This window comes from Pezoporus flaviventris, unplaced genomic scaffold (genome assembly GCF_033815535.1).
Source record: "Pezoporus flaviventris isolate CSIRO_AGI_PZ_B2104156 unplaced genomic scaffold, CSIRO_AGI_Pfla_v1 ptg000009l, whole genome shotgun sequence".
Lineage (NCBI taxonomy): Eukaryota > Metazoa > Chordata > Aves > Psittaciformes > Psittacidae > Pezoporus > Pezoporus flaviventris.
The window spans coordinates 2,730,528-2,752,469 of NW_026892557.1; the positions used below are offsets into that span (position 1 = coordinate 2,730,528).

At 54.5% G+C, this 21,942-nt stretch overlaps 1 protein-coding gene across 1 annotated transcript; it reads right to left on the reverse strand.

The window, feature by feature from the left end:
• Positions 1–331: 331 nt before the first annotated feature.
• On the reverse strand, positions 332–8,844 carry PERM1 (PPARGC1 and ESRR induced regulator, muscle 1). The gene is made up of 4 exons (XM_061450166.1): positions 8,694–8,844; positions 5,943–8,144; positions 3,704–3,820; positions 332–2,113 (listed from the first exon to the last, which is right to left on the reverse strand). Exons 2-4 carry the CDS (start codon positions 8,140–8,142, stop codon positions 2,034–2,036), a joined length of 2,397 nt encoding a protein of 798 aa, XP_061306150.1. The 5' UTR covers positions 8,143–8,144; positions 8,694–8,844; the 3' UTR covers positions 332–2,033.
• Between the last annotated feature and the right edge of the window lie 13,098 nt (positions 8,845–21,942).

Genomic DNA, 21,942 nt, shown 5'->3' on the forward strand with positions numbered 1-21,942 from the left:
ATGTGTCCAGGGAGCCCCGGAGGAGCTGGCAAGAGCTGGTCTCTGCTCGAGTCCTGAGTGCTTTTGAGACAGGAGAGAGCAAAGGGCTCTCTGGAGCAGGCTGTTAGTGACAGGCAACTGCCAGGATGTGTCTTAGAGGGGCAGGCATGGGGCCTGAGCCAGAGAAGAGGAGAAGCAGCTCATCTCCCTGCATACCCTGTCCTCAGCCAGCACAACTCCTACATTTTAGCATCAACATCACATCATGGATTGATTTCTTGCTCTTTAAAACTCAGCACTCGTTCAGCAGTTTCATACACAAACAATATCGAGACAGGAATGCACACAAGGGTATTAAATGAGATAGATCTTTATTAGAAGCTTCCAGCACATTTTATCTGTTCTCTTCCTCCACCAAACTCCTCTTACTGGCGATACAGCTACTATAGTCCATATACATCTATATATGGTCATATACATCTATATACTATAATCCATATACATATATAGTCCATGTACATCTCTCTCTTGCTGTTTACTGCTACATACCTCTCTGTACAATTGTACAATGTGCTCTCATCAGCAATAATACATCATCTTCAACACATCCCTACACACATTAAAATTGCATGGCACTCTGCATTGCAAGGAAAGAGCTAAACCTCTCCTCTCTGGCTTCATAAGACAAACATTGCCACAGTGCTCCTACAAAGCTCATAGGCAGATCCACACAGGTATTCCGGGCAGACTTCCCCCGGTATCTTTATGGATCTGGTCCCTAAGTGCTTAACAAATCTCACATTCATGCTGTTATCAGACTTGGGAGTGAAGAAAAGCCATCATGAATAATGCCCTTGAGTGTTCAGGAAGGCACTAGAGACAGGGAAGAAACTGAACCACTTCCTTTTCCTTTTTCACCCCATCTTCCATCCTGGGTCCATTCCAGCCCTCTCCAGTCCCACAGGGTTACGCACTCAGCCATGGCACTTCCTCCTTTGCCATCTCCTCCCAGCCACCTTTATGTCTCTAGGATGGAAGGCAGTGGAGGGACCAAGTCATGTATCTAGACCCTTCATGTGGTGATTGTCAGAGCCAAACATGTGCACATACCTTTTCCTCTTCTCCGACATGCTCCTGTCCTTAAGAGGGCTCTTTCCAGAGGCTTCCCTGAGCTCGGCCCCTTTCCCTGCTGCCCCTGCAGCCCCTTTCCATCATGGGCAGCTCCTATAGAGCCCTTCCCTGCCGCCCCTTCCCCTGGCTCTGGCTGCAGGCTTCCTGCCCGTTCCCTGCCTGCAGCAGTGAGATGTGTCCTTGCAGCGGGTGCTCCGCACGCACAGGGCCAAACGCCACATCCATGGCTGTGGCTCAGCAGGGCCACATGCAACAGAAACCCTATCTCAGCCTGCTGAACTGTTAGACTGAGCATGACTTCTTTGAGCACAGTCCAAGAGGATGAGTCCTCCTGCCCTGAGCCAACCCGGTCATGGGGGACCTGGTCCTTGCCAAGTGAGCAGCATCTCCATCCCCCTTCACCCACACACAGCCAGCACATGCTTAGCAAAGCCCCATGTTTGGACAGACACAGCTCTTCCCCAAAGCTCTCTCCTCCTTCACAGATAAGCCAGCTCCTTCATAAGAACAAAGCACTTTCCTGGTTTCTTTTGCTCTCTCCTCCATCCACCACCTCGGTGCCTTCCTTTGCCACCAGGTGACTTCAGCAGGGAGGATGGACAAGCAGCGCCCTAGAACAGACACTGTGACTACTCCTAGGAGATAGCACAAATATGCAAGAAGTGTGCAAAGAAAGACCAGAGCCAGCCCACACCGGGCTCCTCTTCTGTCCAATCCAGGTACAAACTGCCTACCGTGTTGTAAATGACTGTCACCGGAAGGATCCTGCTTCCTGCGACATCCTGTCCCCCTTAGGGATGGGTCCATTGAAGTCTCGGTGCTGGGATCCAGGCTTTTCACACTTGCCCAAGAGCAAAGTCCCCAGCTTCTGCCTCCAAATGTCCTCGCCTGTCCTCGGGAAGCATCGCTGGCGTGTGCTGGGACTAGGTCCGGGGACGTCCTTCTCTGACCTGCCTTCGGAAGTAGCGGATGGCAGAAAGGGTGCCAAAAGTTGCCAGGAACACTGGAAAAGAGCCCAACACATTTCCAGGGTGAGGATGGGTGCTTCTCCCAAACCTGAAGAGCTTTTCCAGCCTTCAAGATCACCAGCAACGTGGCTCGCTCTGGTCTATAGGACCTAGAGTTCCCTTCCTGCCTTTGCTTTTCCTCCCCACCACTTTGTACTTGCTCCCAATGCATTCAGCCCTGAATAGCCTGGCTAACCACACCTGATCCTATTGTTTGGGCACATGGATCACACCAGCACGTCACAAGAAACAGCTGTTTTTAAGAGAAACGCAACATAGACTCCATGTGTGTGGTAGGGATGGGTGGTGGTTAGATACACAGGTTCATGTGGACATCAAATGGGCCTAACCTCAGCTAAGTAGGAAATGTCACCAGGGATTCAGGATAGTCCCTTCATTTTCTACTTGTTTGGGCTTCCTGGTTTAAATTTAGACGAGTTTGATTTTGGGGACATAGAACAGGCAAATTCAGCTTGTTGGAACCCAAAATGTCACAAGAGAAGTGTAAGCCATGATGCCACCTCCTTGCCAAGGTGCTTACTGCACACTGGGTTATGCAATCCCGAGGGCACGAGGCCCATACCCCGGTTTTTGCACCCTCTCTGAGGCCACATCTACGGTCTAATACTAAGAAGGCAAGGAGGAGCAGGCCAAAAACTCCTTGTGATGACTGTACTGAGCAACCTTAGCTAATAAGCTATTCTCAGCTCAGGGTGTCAGCTTCCTGTGTGACCTTAGTGGGGAACATTCCTGCCCCGGACAAGCAGCAGGAAGCCCTGGTCCTACCCTAACACCCCATGGCAGGGGCTTTGGACCCAGCCCCAGGGCAAGGTTGCTGTGTTTGCTGTCCCACTCCCTCCTCATCCAGTGACCTTCACCCCTTGGGCCACAGCTCAGCTAATTTGTGCTGCCCAAGCTTCCTCTGTCCCCACCACTTATTCAAATGCTGTGGTTGGAGAGAAGAGGAACCCACAGAGCTCCTGCAGGACTCAGTGCACCAGGATAACACTTCAGCTAAGCTGTATTTAGAGGAAAGAATATACATTTACAGCACTTTAGAACAACGTGCATTTGCTCTAGATGGGATGAAGGAGTCTAAGCCTTCATACTCAGGGTCCTGATTGAGCTTCTAGGCAGCATGGATCCTAAAGAAGCCTCTCTTGCCCTGGTACACGGGTACTGGTCTCTGTCAGAGGCTGGATGGAGCAGGGCTAAAGCTAGGAACACAGGCTTGTCCTAGAGCTAAGTTCAAGTCAGCGATCACTTTGTGTGGGGAAAGGACAACAGGAATAAGTAAGATAAGAGAGGGGAGATTGAGATGAGCTCTTAGGCAGAAACTCTTCCCTGTGAGGGTGCTGAGGCGCTGGCACAGGGTGCCCAGAGAAGTGGTTCTATGAATCAGGACTGCAATGTCCATAGGCATTAGAAGGTATTAGAAGCTAACAGGATGCTTTGGGGAAGTAGGGAAATGACTGCATTTTCCCACAGGCAGTGTTAGGTGTGTTAGTATCCCTGCTCTTCTCATTGCCATGTCTTCCATGAGGTCCTTCCCACCCCTCTTCCTCCAGGATGGACACCATACATACTGGTCTTCCAGGCATCCGGAGCCTGCAGGTCGGAGGTCTTCACTGCCCAGGAGGCAAAGGCACAGAAGACGAGGCACATGTCTTTGTGGGTCAGCGCCAGTGGAACCTGGGGGCTCCCTGTGGGAAGAAGAGCAGGAGGTTTGGGGTTTCACACCACTTCCTCTGCCACAGCAGGCTCTGGTCGCTCTGTGGCAGTGGGTCCCTTGTACTGCCCCAGAAATACATCTTTGTCCCACATTTTTCCTCCCAGAAGATGTTATTTCACCATTGATCAAGTCAAACATGTCTATTGAGGACTCAGGTACATTTGCTAAGGAGAGGGGCACATTTTCCACCCCTCTCAGGTTTACACTTTAAGAACCCAAGGCAAATACTTGTTAATGCTGCCCATGGGCCTGAGAGGCACCACCAGTGGATATGATGCCTCCAGGACCTCTGACTGCATCACCACCCCCCTGAGTATCTTCCCAGCCTGGAAGTGGGGCTGGATTTAGGAGAACACAATTCCTGGGCTGGCTGCCAATGCAGTGGGGTCCCTCTGGGCAAGGTCCCCATCCATGTCCCAACACGCACGCAGCTCTAAGACAATGCAGATGCCACCAAGAAGCAGCAGTGCTCAGCATCTCTCTGCAGCAAGAGACAGCCCTCAGTGCTCTGCATGTCTTTCTCTGCTGGAGTTCCAGTCCACTTGGAGACACAGGGGTTCTTTTGCTCCTGTGGTTATTTGATCAGGTTTTTAATTAAAACTGGCTTATTAATTGGGTACACCATGGCAAAGGCATTTGCCTCTGTGCAAACAGGCTGGAAGCTCTATTTTGAGGCACCCTTTGGGATGACTCATTCATTGTTTGGTTTTAATATTACCTATGAGGCGCTGTGCCTCTGAGCATCATATAAGCTTTAAGATAAATACGCTTTGGTAGTGGGTCAGACTTGTTCTCACCTTATCCCTGTTTCTCTTACCTGCATCCCATAACAGTCAATGTGCAGGTGACCTCTGAGGTCTCGGGAGGGTGTTTTTCAAGCTAGCATGTGTTCTATAGTCCCCTTCACCTTTTCAGCTGGAAGCCTTGAACATGTTCCACTCTGTGCACATCATTTCCCCCACCACTATTGGCTCCATTAGCAGCCTTAACAGGAGAGCAGCTCAGCAGCCATTGCCTTATCTCAGGGGCATGAGTTCTTTGGTACAGAAGGATTGTGCTGCTCTGCCTCCCATTCCCTCATCAGAGGCACAGCTATGTGGTTCTGCAGGCAGCTGGATGGGTGGGGGATCCCCATCTCTGCCTGATCTTGCAATAAACCCAACCATATTTAATGCAGCTAAATGCCTCAGTAAGCTTTCCTTGGCCAGAGTGTAAAAGTATAGATCAGATCCACAGTAAGTTATATCCATTCAGGGGAAGAAGTGAATCACCTAAGACAGGGACTTCAGGCCAGGCTGAGTTTCAGGCTGTTGCATGCATGCTGTCATGCCCACCTCTGCCCCAGGACTGGAGTTTATGGGGGACAAAGTAAGGTATGCATGGGATATACCCATATTCTCTGTCCGTGCCTCCTGCAGTACTGGAAGCCAGCCAGCAGCACTTGCTTGGCATAGGGGCAGTGTAAGCATCACGAGAGACAATGTGACACAGGATGTCCAGTGGGACTTGGTAACCTACGTGGTTTCCAATACCTGAAGGGGCCTACAAGAAACCCAGAGAGGGACTTTTTATAATGGCATGCAGTGATAGGCCAAGGGGGATGGCTTTAACCTGACGGAGGGGGAAACTGAGATGAGATATTGTAAAGTTCTCCCCTGTGAGGGTGCTGAGGCGCTGGCACAGGGTGCCCAGAGCAGCTGTGGCTGCCCCATCCCTGGCAGTGTTCAAGGCCAGGTTGGACACAGGGGCTTGGAGCAAGCTGCTCTAGTGGAAGGGGTCCCTGGTTGGAACTGGATGAGCTTTAAGGCCCTTCCAACCCAAACCATTCCATGATGATTCCATGATGGTGGTGGCTTTAGGCACGCTTTCCCTGCTAAAATCCAGTGCTGCCAGGGTTAACATGCCCGGGGTGTGATTTGACCAGCTACACCAGCCCACCTAAATGCTCCCATCTGTATGGGGGCCTCAGCACCACTGTGGCTGAAGTCGAGATGGCTGCAGCAGGGCAGGGCTGGGAGCTGGGGAAAGGACCACACAGGGCAGAGGCACATCCATCCCTATGGGGCTGTCGGGCAGGGATAACAGTGCTTTACCTCTCAGTGCAAGGGCCATGTCCAAGTCAGACTGTGCCTCGCTTCTTCCCAGCAGACCTAGCGGGACGAGGGGGAGATTCTCTCCGGATCCTCTCCGCACAAGAGCCTGGGGTGCTGGGACTTGGCGTCCGACGAGATGCCTTTGCAAGAGGGTCTTCAAAGCCCCCACAGCTTTCTTCACCTCGGAGGTGGGAGCAATGGAGAACATCCCTCTCCAGCCCCCCCTGTTCCCAGGCCCATCCACAAAGAAGTGTTCGTACACCTCAGGGACTGAGATAACCACGGAGTCTTTGACTGGATCCAAGTCGGCATCCTCATTTTGCAGCTCAGTGTGGTCCAAGCTGCTGAACTTCTTTCGCTTCCTGTCTTTACTCTTGGCTTTTTTCCTCTTTCCTTCTGGTTCATTGAAAAAATACTCATAGAGTTCAGGCAAGGAGATTTCCCTTTCCAGTGTTTTTCCCCCCTCCACTGAGTCCCATGTTCCTTCTTCTTCCTCTTGGGAGTCACAGAACAAATAGTCATACATCTCAGGCCAAGTCACGTCCAGGGTGTTTGTCCCTGCGAAGGTCCCAGCTTCAAAGCAAGGGGGACCCAGCTCCCTGGGGACCTCAGCTGCAGGCTCCGCATGAGCTCTGTCTGCAGCATGCCCCCCAAAAGCCACCACACTCTTGGGGTGAAGAGGCTTCTCCTGGCATGCCCCTCCTGAAGGAGCTGTGGCTCTGCTGGCGCCATCGGGGATCACAGTGTCACGTACCCCCAGGCCACCAGCCTGCCCTGCCTTTGGTTGCTTGGTGGCCTTCACCTTCCCCAGGGGCTGTGCCACCGGCTCCTTCACTTTCTGCTCTGGGGGAGTGCTCATGGCTGGGCCACCCTCATCCACACTAGGGCTGGGCACCGGCTGCTTGTTCTCTGCTGCTTCCTCACTGCCCAGCCTCACAGGAGCTGGTTTAGGGGCTGGGTCCTTCACCTTCTGCTTCAAGGGGATGCTCACAGCTGCATCACCCTCATCCACACCAGGGCTGAGCACTGGCTTTTTGCTCTCCACTGCCTCCTCACTCCCCGTCCTCACAGGAGCCGGCTTGGCTGCCTTCTCCTTCACCTTCTGCTTTGGGGATAAGCTTGCAGCCAGATCACCCTCATCCACACCAGGGCTGGGCACCAGCTTTTTGCTCTCCACTGCTTCCTCGCTGCCCATCCTCACAGGGGCCGGCTTGGCTGCCTTCTCCTTCCCTTTACTCTTCCTTGAGGACAGTGGCGAGCTTAAAGGTGCCTTTATGGGCACCGCAGTCCCCTGTCCTGCAGCCCCCACCGGCTCCTTGTCCCCCGGGGCTGCCTCGGTGGCACTGACTCCCCGCTGCCGCCGGCTCTTCCTCGTCTGCGCTGGCACCTTGGGCCTCACAACCTCCGGGGAGCCGGCGGGGGAGCAGCGCTCGGAGCCGGCTCTGTCCCCGCTCGCCTCCTCCCGTGCTGGGGACACGGGAGCTTTGGGGGCTGCCTCCAGCGCTGGACTCAGGGGGGGTTCACGCGGGGGTCCCCGTGGTCCTGGTTCCAAGCGGGAAGCGCTGCCGAGACCTTTCCTCGCGGATCTCCCTGGGGAAGCAGGCACCGCGGGCGAGCCGCCCTGTCCCGGAGCCGCTCCTGCATCCCCTCCGTGCTCGCTCCTTCCAGCCGGGTTGCCGGGACGCTCCATAGCCGGGCTACCGCTGCCTGCTCCTTTCTGTGGCTGCGGTGCTGCTGCTTCGCATGCTGCGTCCTGCGCTGTGCCACCGGCCGGGCTGGCAGCGGTGCCTGCGGGAGGGCAGGGGGGCTGCCTGCCCTGCACACTGGGCATTGGAGCGGATGAAGGGCAGCCGGGCTCTCCGCTCGCACACAGGATCCTGCCAGCAGAGCCCACGTCCGCTTCGTCCGAGAGGAGCTCCGGCACGGAGAGGTGCCCGTCGGCCTTCCAGCCTGGACAGGCGTCTCCGGTCACCCCACGTGGGGCAGAGCTGCCCGTGCCAGGCCCTGGCCTGCTGCCCACCCTGGCTGTGACCGGCCCGTCTGTGCTGCCCGGCACGCCGTCCCCTTGCTCAATGTCACTGAGGCTCTGCTCCTCCGCTGTGGCCAGCGAGGCCGGCGCGAGGTTGCACTCCTCCACCGCCAAGAAGAACTCAGCCCAGTCCCTGTCGTTCAGCTGGATGCTGTACTCGAAGTCATCCATGCCTGCAGCAGGAAAACAAGGGATGGGGACGGAGAGATCAGGGCATGAGGAAGGGCCACCATCATCAGCAGATGGAAGCCCCTAACCCTTTGTCCCCAGGTTCCTGCCCTGCATTCCCTCATCCTCATTCATTTCCAGCTGAAATCAGAGGGAGGCAAGAACAGAATCAGCAGGACAAGCATCGCTGTGCTGGACCACAGCCCAGCCAGCACTGAGAGAGACTACTACTACCCCCCTCAGGTCCGCCTCTGCTCCCGAGCACAGCAGCACTGAGAGCCTGGGTTTCTCTTCACAGCAGCCCTGCACTTCCATTACCCCTTTCCTTCTCCTTTTGCCTACAACCCGTTTTAAAAAGTGAGGGATTTACACTCCAGAGCATTCCTGCTGCCACAGCATCACGCATGAAGGTGACATGAAACACAGCCCAAACAAGGACACTGCAACAAGCCGTGCCCGTGGCACTGGGGAAGGAGATGCAACAGAGCCCCAGACCAGAATAGGGCATCCAGCAGCAGGAGAAGTAGCAGAGAGATCACAAGGCTGCATCTTACCTGTACCACAACCTGAGCCGGTGATGGAGCCATTCAAAGAGCCACGCAGGAAAATCCTCCCAGCACAACATGATGCTGTACCCTTGACAGGGGCAGAGAGCTCGGCTCCAGCACAGATCCATTCAGGGGCTAAAATTAGACACCCCCCCTCCCTCCCCAGCGTGTCACTTGAGATCCGAATGTGATGGGTTCAGACAGGGCCGGCCCATATATAGAAGCTGGTGGGGAAGATGCGGTGGTGCCAGCCAACGCCTTCCTGTCCCACAGCCTCTGGGGTCTCCAGGACCACTCCTGATGCCCACTGATGCGGTTGCCCCATGGCATGGCCAGCAGAGAAGTGGCCCATGTACAGAGCTCACAGCCTTTGACACAAGGCAGAAAGTGACATATGGATGGTAATGACTGCTCTTTTTCCAGCATACCTCAGTCTGTAGGTTACCCATTCCTAGGGTGACATATACATCCCTCAGGGGCATCGTTCACCTATTGACAGCATCCCTTCTTGCCAGCTGACTGCAGCTTCACATCAAAAGATCACAGCCAGCGTCACAGTCTTGTGACAAGCCCTGCGTGGCACGTGGCAGCCCTCCCATGCAGGTGGCAGGGGGAGCCTTGGGTTGGCTCCTCAGCGTGAGCCTGGCACGAGGGAGTTACAGGGGAAGCGACTGGTCCCCGGTGGCTTGGTGGGTCAGCAACCAGAGCCAGAAATAGCCCTCCGCCTCCCCCTGCATGTCCCAGAGGACAGAAATAGATGACCTGAAGCAGCTGCCAGCAACACAGAGTGTGTGAACCCAAACCCAGCTCCAGGCCGTGCTGCCCCAAGGCTATGGACACACATTTAGCCACCAAGCTGCTGCAGACCCCAGACTGGAGATGCCCGGTTGTGCACATGCTGCGGGAACCGAGAGGGACCCGCAGCCTCTGCATCCTCCTCAGCTATTCCACATCGCATGCTCCACGTAGCCCATGGCTCCTGTCCCACAGGCTGGAGGCATCTGGGCCTCTTGCCTTGCCAGCACCACCATCCTGTGGGCAGGAAGCTCCCCGGCGTGGCTGCCTTCACACACTGCACAGCCAAGGAGCGAGCCAGGAGCGTGCAGCCCACCAGCAGCCCCATGCCGCAGGGTAAATATTGACCAGGACATGCTTCCTTTCCTTATGCTCCGGGCTGACGCACGCAGGGAGCTTGTGGAGCCGAGAGAATATGGAAGGGAAGAGGTCTGCTGTCTTCCCATCCTATCTCCTTTGCGATCTGGCTACACCCTTCTCCCTCTCCCCCTCACACGCGCTTGCAGACGCAGAAGGGAAACCGAGCGGCTTCCTTTTCTTGGCTGCAGTCGGCTTCCTTCCCTTTGAGTCCGGCAGGCAGGGTTAGTCAGAGAAACCTTTCAACTCTGCCTTGCAAACCGCAGCACAGAACATGAAAGAGGCAGAGGCAGCGAGACGGAACTGGAAGCCAGCAGCGGGCTGGCGGCCCGCGTTATCAGCGTCCCGTTGGAGCAGCCGCGCACCAAACCCCAACAGGAACTGCACACACCCCACCACGCGTTCCACCCCGGCCTCAGACACACAAACAAGTCTGGGCGCAGGAGACATCCAAGGATTTATTTAGCAGACCAGGGTGAAGCCCACACAGAGTCCTTGGGGAAATCACGCATCTGCGAGCGCTTCCCTGCCTTCCTCTACGGGAGGGCCGTAAGCGTGGACTTCAAGGGCAAAGGCACGCTGCCCGGAGGCAGAAGGGACATTGTGCCATCTGCCAAGGACATCCAGCAGCTCCAGCCAGGAACAGGCCATCTCTGATTACCTTCTGGCACGTGGTGACCCTGTGCCTCTCCCGGGTACCTGGCTCCAGCTCTCCAGCGGAGCTGATGCCAGATGCTGGGATGCTGCTCCAGCACCTCTGGACCAACGTGACCAGCGGATGCTGCCTGCCAGGGCATGGCCAGGTGGGCACAAGCCACCCCAGCACCTCCAGTATTGATGCTGTGGTGTTAAGGACATTATATAAATAACTAATGTCAGTGTGTAATTAGAGAAGGGCCTGAAATAAAGCAGCAGATGAGGCCCCTCTCTGCCTGACGACGTAGGACACAGCGTGGGAGAAAGAGGATCAAGGGCATGGGAAGGGGAGCTAGGCAAGGGAACAGGGAACACAGTGGAGGGGCACTTCCTTTGGCATCAAGACCCCTTCTGTGGCCTCAGGCTCAATAGTCATTACTCCCAGTGGAAAGGGGCTTCAACAGACTAGGAAGGGGGAAAGGAGCTATTAGAGCTATATAGAATAATACTCTTAGATAAGCAATTTCCTATCCAGGAAACTCCATTTGGGAAAATTCTACCTTCACAGAGCTTTTACAAACAGCACTAAACCATCATGATTATGGGGGGGCTTGGCTGAATTCACTGCTGAGACAACACAGACAATGCAGAGAAATGTGGGTCTGATTACAAAGACATCCTCCCTGCCCTGCTCTAGGCCCATCACATGCTGTGTGTTAGGGGAGGAAGAGTCGGATGTGTTTGCAGGAAAAGTAATGGGAAAAAACCACCAACATAATGGGAAGAGAAATACATCCACAGCTTCAGGAGCAAAAACTGCATTAGCTCTTTTCCCACTGCCTGGGACACACAGCTCTGTTTGTGCTATATCCTTGTGCCTTCGGCTTCGGTTTCATCGTCATCATCCTTCAGCCATGGTCACTGGTACATCTGGGCCTTGTCTGCCCATCTCTGTCTGTCACAGCCCGAGCCTTTCCACCGTGTGATCTCTCTGATTCATTTCTCCCCTTCCATAAATCCCTGTGAGGTACAAACTGCCCTATAGATACAGCCCTTTATGTCCAGGAATAGGGAACGCTGAGCTGCTCGGGTGCTGCTTTGGCTTTCCACCCCTAACACCCATGAACCCTCCCCTGTGATGTGGAGAGAGCTCAGCTGTACCTTGGAAGTGAGTTACTCCATGCTGAGGAAGGGGTTAAGCTGCATTGAAACTCCGAGTGCAGTGAAGCTGTAACTCCCAGTCTGGTTTTGCTGGTTTGGGGGCAGGTGAGTGGCTTGGAATGATCACCCCCAAACCATAAGAGCTCTGCATTGGTTTTCCCTAACCCCTTTAACCGTTTTGTTGTGTTTGGGTTGTTTCTTTAGCCTGAGACTCACTCCCCAGGCTCTCTTAGCATTCAAGCCCATGCTTCCCAAGCAGCCAGCAGTGGGCTCACTCAAAGGTCAGCCTTAGCTGACTTGAAACTCAGCCCGCACTTGCCTGAAACCCTGCCAAGCTCTTCCAAAAAGCTTGTATCCTGGCTGGAGTTTCGGGTTGCTAATCCAAGTCTCGCTGCGTTTCAGGTTTCTCTGCAAGCTTTGGCTTTGCTCTGCACAAGAATAGCCTCAGGACGCATCTATTCTGCTGGCTGGACCCTTCCTGCTGGGGCAGGGGTGGCAGCAAGCAGGGACATCCAGTGCCAAGGAAGAGGAGGCAAACAGGGCCCAGGACAGAGATATCCATAACCTTGGGCTCATCATCCCTGAGGGGCAGGTTCTGCAGCTCCCCTCTTTGCTTCTCTATGGCTGCTGCTACAGGAGGCTGTGGGGAGCCATCCCCTGCCTAAAGAACCCAGCAGGACCAGGCTGTAGCATCATGAGCACCAGGATGGACCAGCCCAGACCTACATTGCCATGGTGCTTAGCTATGCAAAGTAGCTTGTTTTCATCTGGAATACCAAACCAGAGCATGGCCTGTTGTGGATGCAGTGTTTCTGGCTTGGGACCAGCAGCCGTAAGTCCAAGCGACTGCTGTCATGTCACAGCCACCTCCTTGTCATGCTGCTCACTGGTGTGAGACAAACCAAGCTCTCTTTGAGTCATACCCACATAGATAGAGCTCTTTGCTTTTACAAGGCCTGAAGAAAAGGTGTCTGGGCTGAAGGAATTCGAGTTTCACCACTGAAATCCAACAGGATTTTGCCTGTGAAACTAATTTTTCCTGCCATTTCCACTAGATGTCACTTACAGCCAGAAAGTTAGAAGTTTCCTTAGGATTTTAACTTCCTCCTGGCACACAGGTCTATGTTCATCCTAAAAAGGGGTCTTAGATAGCCAGGACAGTAGGGCTGTAATGGAGTTAGAGCAGTCAGAATTGCAGGCTGTAAGGGAGGGGTGAAGGGGAAGCTAAACATCTCCTGAGCATCCCATCCAGCTGGTGTGGTGCCTCTAGGGGAAGAGAAAAAGCCACGTTCCATAAGGCTGGAAGAGCAGGGTCTTTGCTAACACTGCCTTGTGCGTGTTGGGAAGCCCTACGGCTACTGCGTGCTGCAGTGATGGATGTTCAGTGATCCACACAGGTAGGTCACCAGCTGCACGTGTGGGGGAACAAGTCTCCAAGCCAGAAGGCAGCTCCATCTCCGCAGTCACCAACTCATCCTAAACACTTGGAGGAAGATCTGCTCTGCCTCTGCACATCCTTGCACGCATGAGGTGCTGCTGCGATGCCAGGCAGCAATACCAGCAGTCTCCTGATGCTGGGTCACAGCATGGCCCAGGGCCAGGGTCTCTCCAAGCCCTTTGGACAGCAACAAGAAGAGCAATGGCATCTCCATCCCAGTGCCAAAGCAGCTGCGAGGCTGGCATCATACCCAAGAGCTGGCTTTGACCTTTCCTTCAGGGCTCAGCTTCACACGTACAACAGCCCAGGGCATTACTGAGCCACCCTTCCACCTACCCCACCAGCAGCAGGACCTGCCTCCTTCCCCATGGATCACCTTCCTTCATAGCCCCGCTGGAATGCCAAGCCTGGGGCAGCTCCTGTGAGACATGTCACTGCATCAGCTGCTTTCAGCTTGCACTAAAGGTTTAACTGGCTTATTTTAGCATAGAATCCCAGCCTCGTTTGTGTTGGAAGGGGCCTTAAAGCTCATCCAGCTCCAACCCCTTGCCCTGAGCAAGAACACCTTCCACTAGAGCAGCTTGCTCCAACATGACCTTGAACACTGGCAGGGATGGGGATGGGGCTTGGGCACTTCACTTTACCTGTCCTTAGCAATAAAGGGGTATTTGGGGCAATCCCAGCTGGGGATGAGGATGTCCGCAGGCCCATGGGGTAAAGGCATAAGGGAAAACTCACGGGACCATAAGTTGTGTCTTGGGCCCCCTCTTTGGGCTTCTTTTCCTCCTGTACCCACCTTTGTGACAGCTTTGGGCTGGAGCAATGGAAAGGAAGGCAGTGCTACCGGCACGCTGATGCTGACCCTCGGGAGTGGGAGTAAGAGCAAGCTCCGGGATAAGACACGGAAAGGGAAAAGGACCTGAAGCTTTCCCACAGAGCATCAGCTTGGGGAAGCTCTCCCCTCCCCGTTCTGGCGGTGGGCCTGGAAAGGGCAACGGTAGCTGGATGTGCAGCCACCGCTCCGCTGCCTGTCCGAGCGGCTGATTCATTACACCGGGGGTTGAAAGGGCCTCCCCTCCCACCCCAGCCCCACAAACAAACCCTTCCACATCTGCAGCCGCTCTGTCAGCCCTCAAGGCCCCGAGTTCCTCACCCCTGGGCTGCCCATCCCCTTCCAAACAGCTCTTATTCCCAGCGGCGCGGGGCAGCGCGGGGCTGTTATTCCAACTCCCGCTCCACTGATCTCAGCCCACCCACTGTCAGCAGCTTCAAAGAGCAAAGGAGAGGTCAGGTTGCAACCACAACAGGCACCGGTAGCTCCTTGCACAGGGCTGCTCTGCTCACCCTTTATCCGGAGGGCAGGAGAGCCCGGGAGCGAAGGCTCCAGCTCCAAGGGAGGCTGCCTTGTGCTCCGGTCTGGCTTGAATTAAATCAGCATTGGAGAGCTGATGGCATTAACCCTCTGACGGCTGAGGCTGTGGAATGGGAATCCCAGCATCCTTGCACTCATGGAAACTGCTTTCCTGCTGCAGCAAGGGGTAGTGAATCCTATCCCAGCTGTTGAACCAGATGTGCCAACAGCCAGCGTCCGCAGAGCATCGCGCTGTGCAGGCTGGTCCCCAAAGCCTGAGGAATCCAAATGCCACAGTGAAACAAGGTAAAGCTCTGCCAGCTGAAGGCTGCCTCATTCACCTGCGTTTGAAACAGTGCCTTCGGTCACCTGGGGATTAAAAGCCTCAGTCTTCTGAATAGCTCTTTCCAGGGAGTTAATTTGTTTCCGCATTTGGAATACAAAAGCCCCACAGAGAATGGTGGCTGGGAGAATAACAACCAGTGGTCCTTATCCCCTCAGGCTGAAGGTTATTGCAGAGGTCTGCGAGACAAAACTAAGATTAGAGCTGGGCCAGTACCACAACACCCATTTGTGATTGTCCATTCACGTGCCTAAGGCAGTGTGTGTGCTCGGAGGGCTCCCAGCAGCAAGCATAGAGCAGCAAGAGTAAAACCTGAGCTGGGACTAAGGAAGGAGCCTTATTTACATCCCACTAGCACCCTGAGCTCCCTTCTGCCTGCTGGGGAGCCCAGCACCAGGGAGGAAAGCTGTGTGGGACGTGGAGGGAGCAGTCAAACGTGATGGGAGATGCAGAAGCGCAGGGCTGGGATGCGATGTTCCAGTACTCATGGTGTGCCAGATTTGATGGGAAGGTCATAAATCAGAGCCTGCCTGGCTCCAGGACCCCCCCCACTGCTCTTGTCCATTAGATTGAGACGTCTCAACTGGCCCTCACCACTCCTGACCTCAGCTATAGGATGCCTTTGTAGTCGTGGGATCAGGGAACAGAAACATCCGGGCACGGCTCCTCGGCCCTATCTGCAAAGAATAAACAGTGATTAGAGGCACAGAGTTATTTGGGACCAGTTCACTGTGCTGTGCACATGCAAGCCAGCTTATCCACACACAGCACCCTCATAGGGAGAGGACAAGTCATCCTGCAGCTCTCCCCATCGCTGCTTGTTCAAACACAAGCCAGGCCAGTGCTGACATGTTCCTGCTCCCCTGAACTACTTCCTTACAGCAGGCTTTTTGCTCCTGCTCATCTCCAGTGTCAGCCCCATGTTCAGAGCTCCCTGTTTTCCACCCCAGCACACGCACACAGTACCCGGTTTGCTGGCTGTGGATCAATCTGCCTCCAGCCAAACCCAAACAATCCCACATCCCTCTATCAAGCCATTGTCTTCTGAGGAAATGGCATTGTTCCAGCCTTTGGAAGAAAGCTCCAGCAAAACCCTTCCACAGCAGTGATTCCTTCCCATCTTCCTGTCTCCTCACAGCACATCTGGGAATCCTGTTTTAAATATACATTCCCCCCCCCCCCCCCTTCTGCTTACTGAAAGCAAGAGATCTCTTCCCCCTATTCCTTGAGTGCTGGGTGGGCATGTAGCTTGCATTTCTATTTGCATACCAGTTATTTGGGTCCTGACTGGGGACTGGGTGTTTCTGAGCTATTTGGCTCCTTTGCATGCTGCAAGAATTCTTGTGCTGCTTTGAGAAGAACCTTAAGGCAGCAAATCCTAGCCTGGGGTGATAAGGAAGGCTGTATTTTGCAGCTCCAGTCAGGCTTTTCTATTGGCAAGGGCACAGAAAAGGCAGTTCCAGCTCCCATACATGCACTGGAAAGCAGATGTGAAGGTCTGGGGTGTATTTTAGGTTACCCCAGACTTTTTGCTTTACCTTGCTTGAGGCTCACTCTCCACTTGTGTTTCAGTGCCTTGGCTGTAAAACAGGGATGTGGTTGCTCCTTTGCCTGCTCAGCATATCAGCACTGGCATCCTTTCCCCACCTGTACTGTGCCAAGCACAACAAAGTGCCCCTCTGGACCAGAGCCCCCAGTCCTTGTTGGAGTAACAGCACTAATGACAGCCCAGATGCACAGCACTACTGGAAACCTCTGTGCTACCTGGGGCTGCCAGGGACTAATCTCTGGCCATTGATTTAGCAGCTGAGGCCAAGCTGCAGAGACAATAACAACTGCAAAGATAGGAGCAGGCAGCAGAGCTATGGCTGGAGTGAGATGAAAGGCTTGGGGGGGAGCATGGTCTGTCCCTTCTGTGTTGCAGCAATGAGTAGGACTCCACTTTGACATCCAGAACAACTAGAAATATGGCACTTCTGTGTTGCATCTGAAGGTAGTCCTGAGCTGTGATTGACCTGAAGGCAGGACCCATCCCTGTATGTGCAGCTCTGGGGTCTTGAGCATCTTCCAAGCACAGAGATATACAAAGATTTGCAAGGGAGAGCGTGGGTACCACAGCCCCATCTCTTCCATCCCCATCCTTCCGTGGGTCCAGAGCCCCCATGGGCATCAGGCAGGGAACCTTGGCTGAGCTAAACAGCTCTGCCTGGGGCAGGCAGAGGTAATTGCCCAGGCAGCATCACGGGGCTGGTGACAGCAGAGGCTGAACCAAGGCAGCAGCTGAGTGTTCCTGCACCTTTTTATTCCTCCCCTGGGGAACAGAGGCTTAGAAAACCCCGGCATGGCACCAGGGCTCCCTTCTTCTGGCATCTTAACAAGAAGCAGCTGCTTGAGGCACAGTGAGGAATGGCACAAGGAAAAGGCCCCCGTTGCATTAATGAAAGGTCACGGGGCCATTCCAGAGGCTTCCCAATTACCTCGGGAAGAGTGTCGCTAATGTGAGATAATGATGTCATCCAGCCACTAATGAGGCAGGTTATCCAAACCCCCGTGCCTCCCCCCCCCTTCCCACGAGGATGTGCTATCACCAGTCAGAGGGAAAAGGGACACTCTTCCCCCTCTGGCTCCCCTCCACTCCTTCCTTTACGATTCTCCTCACGGATGCCCTGCTGGATAATGGAGCTGGGGGACGGCAGGAGCAGAGACCAGAGCCCTCTTTGAGGTTTTTGTGCTGAGGAACCTCTCAGCAAGGCCCCTTCTCCTCTTGCCCCTTGAATTGCTCCTCAGAAGCGATGTCAACAGGATATTGTTCAGCACTGACCCCGCTCCCTCAGTGCTCAGGCCAAATCCAGCCCCATTAGCGCTCCTTAATTGAATGGAATTTGGAGATGGAAATCTGCCTCCTGATACAGAAGGCTCCAGCCCCTTCACTCTGAGCCAGGATGTCCAACAAGCAGGGTGGATTAGGTCAGGATGGGGATGAAGGCTGATGGCCATCCCATGTGTGGCTGGTGGCACCGGCTCCAATGTGCCCCATGGGCTGTGCCAGGGCAGTGGACACGTCCCAGTGGGATGGTTGCCTTTGGGAGCTGCCATATCCTCACATCCCCTCAGACCTCAGCTGTAGGGGTTTGTGCTCCAAAGAGCTGCCACATCTGCTCCCTCTATGACTGAAGCAGCCACACAGGGGCTGTGGGTCAATATTGGCTTTGGGGACAGATGGTAAATGTGTTGGAAGGATCAATTCTGTCCATCCTCCGCTGTGCTGCTTGTCTCAATGCAGTGGAGGGAGGTGAACACCTCTTTGCCTATGGCTCTGGCACCAGGCAGGAGGTGAGAGATGAAACACTGCATCCCCACTGCCAAGGAGCACTGACCCAGTGCCTGAGTGTATTCTCCAGGGCTCTGCAATGGTGATGCTTAGGAGAAATCATGCTTCAGAGACAGAGAGCACAATTCAGCACCCATCCCGCTGCTTCCTCTTGAACATCAATGGGGCCAGCACTGATTAGAGGTTATCAGCAGCTTCTCCTTGGGCTCTGCCTGTTGTTTCCTGCTGTTTGCTCAGGTAGTTTCTGCAGCAGCACCAAGCTGATCCCTCTGTGAGGCACTGTCCCAAGCCTCCTCTTTCTTTAGATCCTGCTTTTTGCCTTTCCAGATAATGTCTTTCAACACAAAGTACTTACTTCTGACAGGAAAGCACAGGAGGTAGCACAAAAGGAGGATCAGGAGTTAGCAAATAGAGACTTTTTGCCCTTGCCTTTAAGCCTAAAAGACCTGCAGAGCTGTGGTAAACCCTTTAGAAGGGTCAGAACAGGAGACAGAGTGATGGAAGACGTGATCCCTGCTATCCTAGGGGTCAGGGAGGTGGGAAGTCTCCACTACCGCTATGTGGTACCCAAGATCTCAGCATCCCAGACCCACATCTGTGCAAATGGGGGGGGTTCCCTGTGGGTAAACTGGATCCCCATCTCCATCCCCTGTCCCTAGCTCAAGCTAAGCCCTTACCCCTGAGCACACACACGCAACACAAGCAGAACCTCTGCGGGCGAGAGCTGCCAGCTGCAGTTTCTCAGGCGATGGGAACAGACAGCACATGACTGGAAGCGAGGGAGCGCTTGCAGGGGGAGGCAGAGGTGGAAGCTCCGAGTTCTCCCAGCAAGACAGGGCTGAGAAGTGCCGGGTTATTAATTATGTGCAGCTTCCATCCCTCCCACGTTCAGCGAGGGGAACAGAGTTGTCAGGGCGAGATGAGAAGGGGCGGGAGGGAGGGGAGAGGGATGAAAAGACGAAAGGCACAAGGAGGAGCGGAGGCTACGGCTGGGATCACGCTTTGCTACAGGAGAGGATGCCAGGAGCAGGAGAACACAGCGCCTGCTGATAAGGAGCTCTTCTTGCCCATAGGGATCCTGTGAATTCCCCTATGGTGCTGCAGAAGCCAAGGGGTGGGGTGTTTTCCCTTCGCCAGTAGGATGACATCTGCTCCAGGAATTCTGCTCCCATGGCTCCCCCAGGCTGGGTGGGATTTTTCCATGCGCTTCCAGGCTAAATCAACACTGTTTTCAAGCGCAGCCCTAAAGAGCAGTAAAGGAAGGGCTGGAGCACTAAACCCTGACCTTTGCTAATCCACAGGCAATAACTCCAGGCGAGCAGCACGCTGCAGGCAGCATCAGGCTTTGCTCTCCCTATGGGCAGTGCTTTAACCTTCAGAGCAGACGGGTTTTCCTGTCAGTCCGGAGGCAGCTGCGGGTCAGGGAGCTCCTGCGGAGCAATGGGATGCTCCCAGGGCCGCTCCAGTGGGAAGGCCATAGGGCTGGGAGCTATGGGAAGGCTGGGATGAGCTGCTGGCCTCTGGGGAGAGCTCACTCAAAGCACAGCACCTCCCTTTGCTTCTTGTGCTCTACAATGGGGATAATGAGGCCGAGACCTTGGAGATGTTACTGTAAAACCCAAGCCCTGGGTAGGGAGTGAGGGTGTTGCAGCACATTGGGAAGGTGCTTCTGGTTCCAACCAAAACATGCATGTTCTGAGCAGATTCCTTTCATCATCTGTTAGCATCAGGATCCTTACCAGTGAGCCAGAGCCCTGCTTTTGGTTCAAGTTTTCTGGTCCCTGGTGTCCTTCGGCAGCCATAATGCAAATAGAGGCTGTCACCAAGCTCCAGTTCTATGCAAAAACGTGCTTGTTGCAGCATACAAAATACTTCTTAGCTCAAACCTATATTAAAAATAGATAGCTGCAAACCCGAGTAACATCTGCATGCAAATCCAGCTGCAGCCCTCCTCCCTTCTTGCCCACTGCCCACCATGGGGAAGCCAACTGGCCCATGGCACAGACAGAAACTGAGATTCCATGGCAGCGGGGTTGGAAACAGATGAGGTTAAGGTCCTTTCCAATACAAACCATTCCATGCTTCTATTTCTGCTTTCCATTGGGAACGTTGCTGCCTGGATTCGTGTTGATCCATCATCACTGGCACATTTTCCTGCAGCAGGGAAGGGGTGCAGAGGAGTTTACATTATAAACAAGAGGCAGATGGAGGGATCTGGTCTCCTGGGGCTCGCTCCAGAAGGACACAAGCAGTTCCCAGCTCTGTGCTGCTTAATGACAAAATCAAAGGGCCTCTCCCAGCTGGGAGCATGGATGCAGGATTCCCACCGGATGCATTGCAAGGTATGGTCCCTGCCCCCAGATACTTGAAAAGATAGGAAGGCAATGTGGGATAGATGAGCAGATGTGCCTTGTTCATGGGGTTCCAGGTCACAGCAGGACCTAACCTGGTTTTAACCATGTGCCATCATAACTCTCACTGCTGCCCTTTACATGCAGCTCCTGCTCCATCCATGGTGACTTGGGAAACAGCATATGTTGTACAATGCCTGCATCAGATCTGTGCTGATAGAGTTGCTTCCTTGATGCCAGTTCCTGTAGACAAGGACCTGGCCTTCAGCTTTGAAACCTGACTGGCTCCTTTGTCCTACTGCCTTGAAGCCTGGCTGTAAACCTGAGGAAGGGCTGTTTTCCTTTTGGAACCTGCAACCGGCTTCTCTTTAAGCAGAAAATACACACCGAGTCTGTCACCTCTGAGTTATGGGGCAGTTCAGAGGCTGCAAGTGTGAAAAGGTAATTGCTTGACACTCCACTTTGTCACCATGAGCCTACAGTGGCAACCTGCTTTGGTTCAGGGCACACGGAGCACCCCTATCGCTGTGCCAGGGCCATACCCAAAGGGGTTGTGTTAGACCGGGCGCAATCACCATATGAAGGGCTCAGTGCTGGGTACCACTGAAGGATGCTGCTTCTGCTCACCATGGGACACGGGCAATGCAACACCCAGATTGTGCCTTTGTGCTCGTGTGTATTTGCACGATGGGAGGGTGATGAATAAAACCACTTGGTGGCTTTCTTTGAGCTCCCTCGTATATTAGCAAAGCCATCAGACAGAGCTGCCTGCAGGGACCCTGCTGCTGGCACCGCGTTGTGATGGATGGAGCACAGGTAGTTCCCATCCATAAAGCAAGAAGCAGGCAGCGGGTTACCCCCTGTGGCTCCCCCCTCTCCCAAGCCACATTCTTCACATGGCCCCTGCATGCCCTCCCTGAGCTCTGGGGACAGCTTTGCCCTGATTTCATGAGGAGATGTGTTTGTGCCGTGCAGCAGCCCTGACAGCGCCGGCATTCGCGGTGGTGGCTTCTGCTTCTGGTTCATGTCAAGCAAAGGGCTAATGGGATCCATGCGACTGCTGCTTCTCTGGGGGAAGAGCTCCTGTGCCCATCGGAGCAGTCTGTGCCTCCCGGAGGCAGTGCTAATGCCGGCGGCTCATCCCCGTCCGCATCCCCATCCCCACGCGCGGCTCCCCCGGAGAAGGTGATTCAGCGGGAGCTGTCGTGCTCTCTGCTTGCCCTGGGTGGGATTAGAGCCTCCCCGAGGAGCTGCTGCGGGTTCAGAGCCAGGAACACATCCTTCTGGTGAGGCTCCCCTTTGCAGCACGCCTGCGAGCACGCGTGAGGGGGAGAGCGCACGCATTGCAGCTCTGCTCGGCACGGAGGAGGGGACCCACGGGAGGAGGGTGCCCGGAGGAGGAGGAGGAGGAGGAGGAGGGCAGGCAGGACTCGCTGCTGCCAGGCTCCACAAAGAGAGCGTCTGCCTTTTAACCGTGTCCACAAAGAGCCTT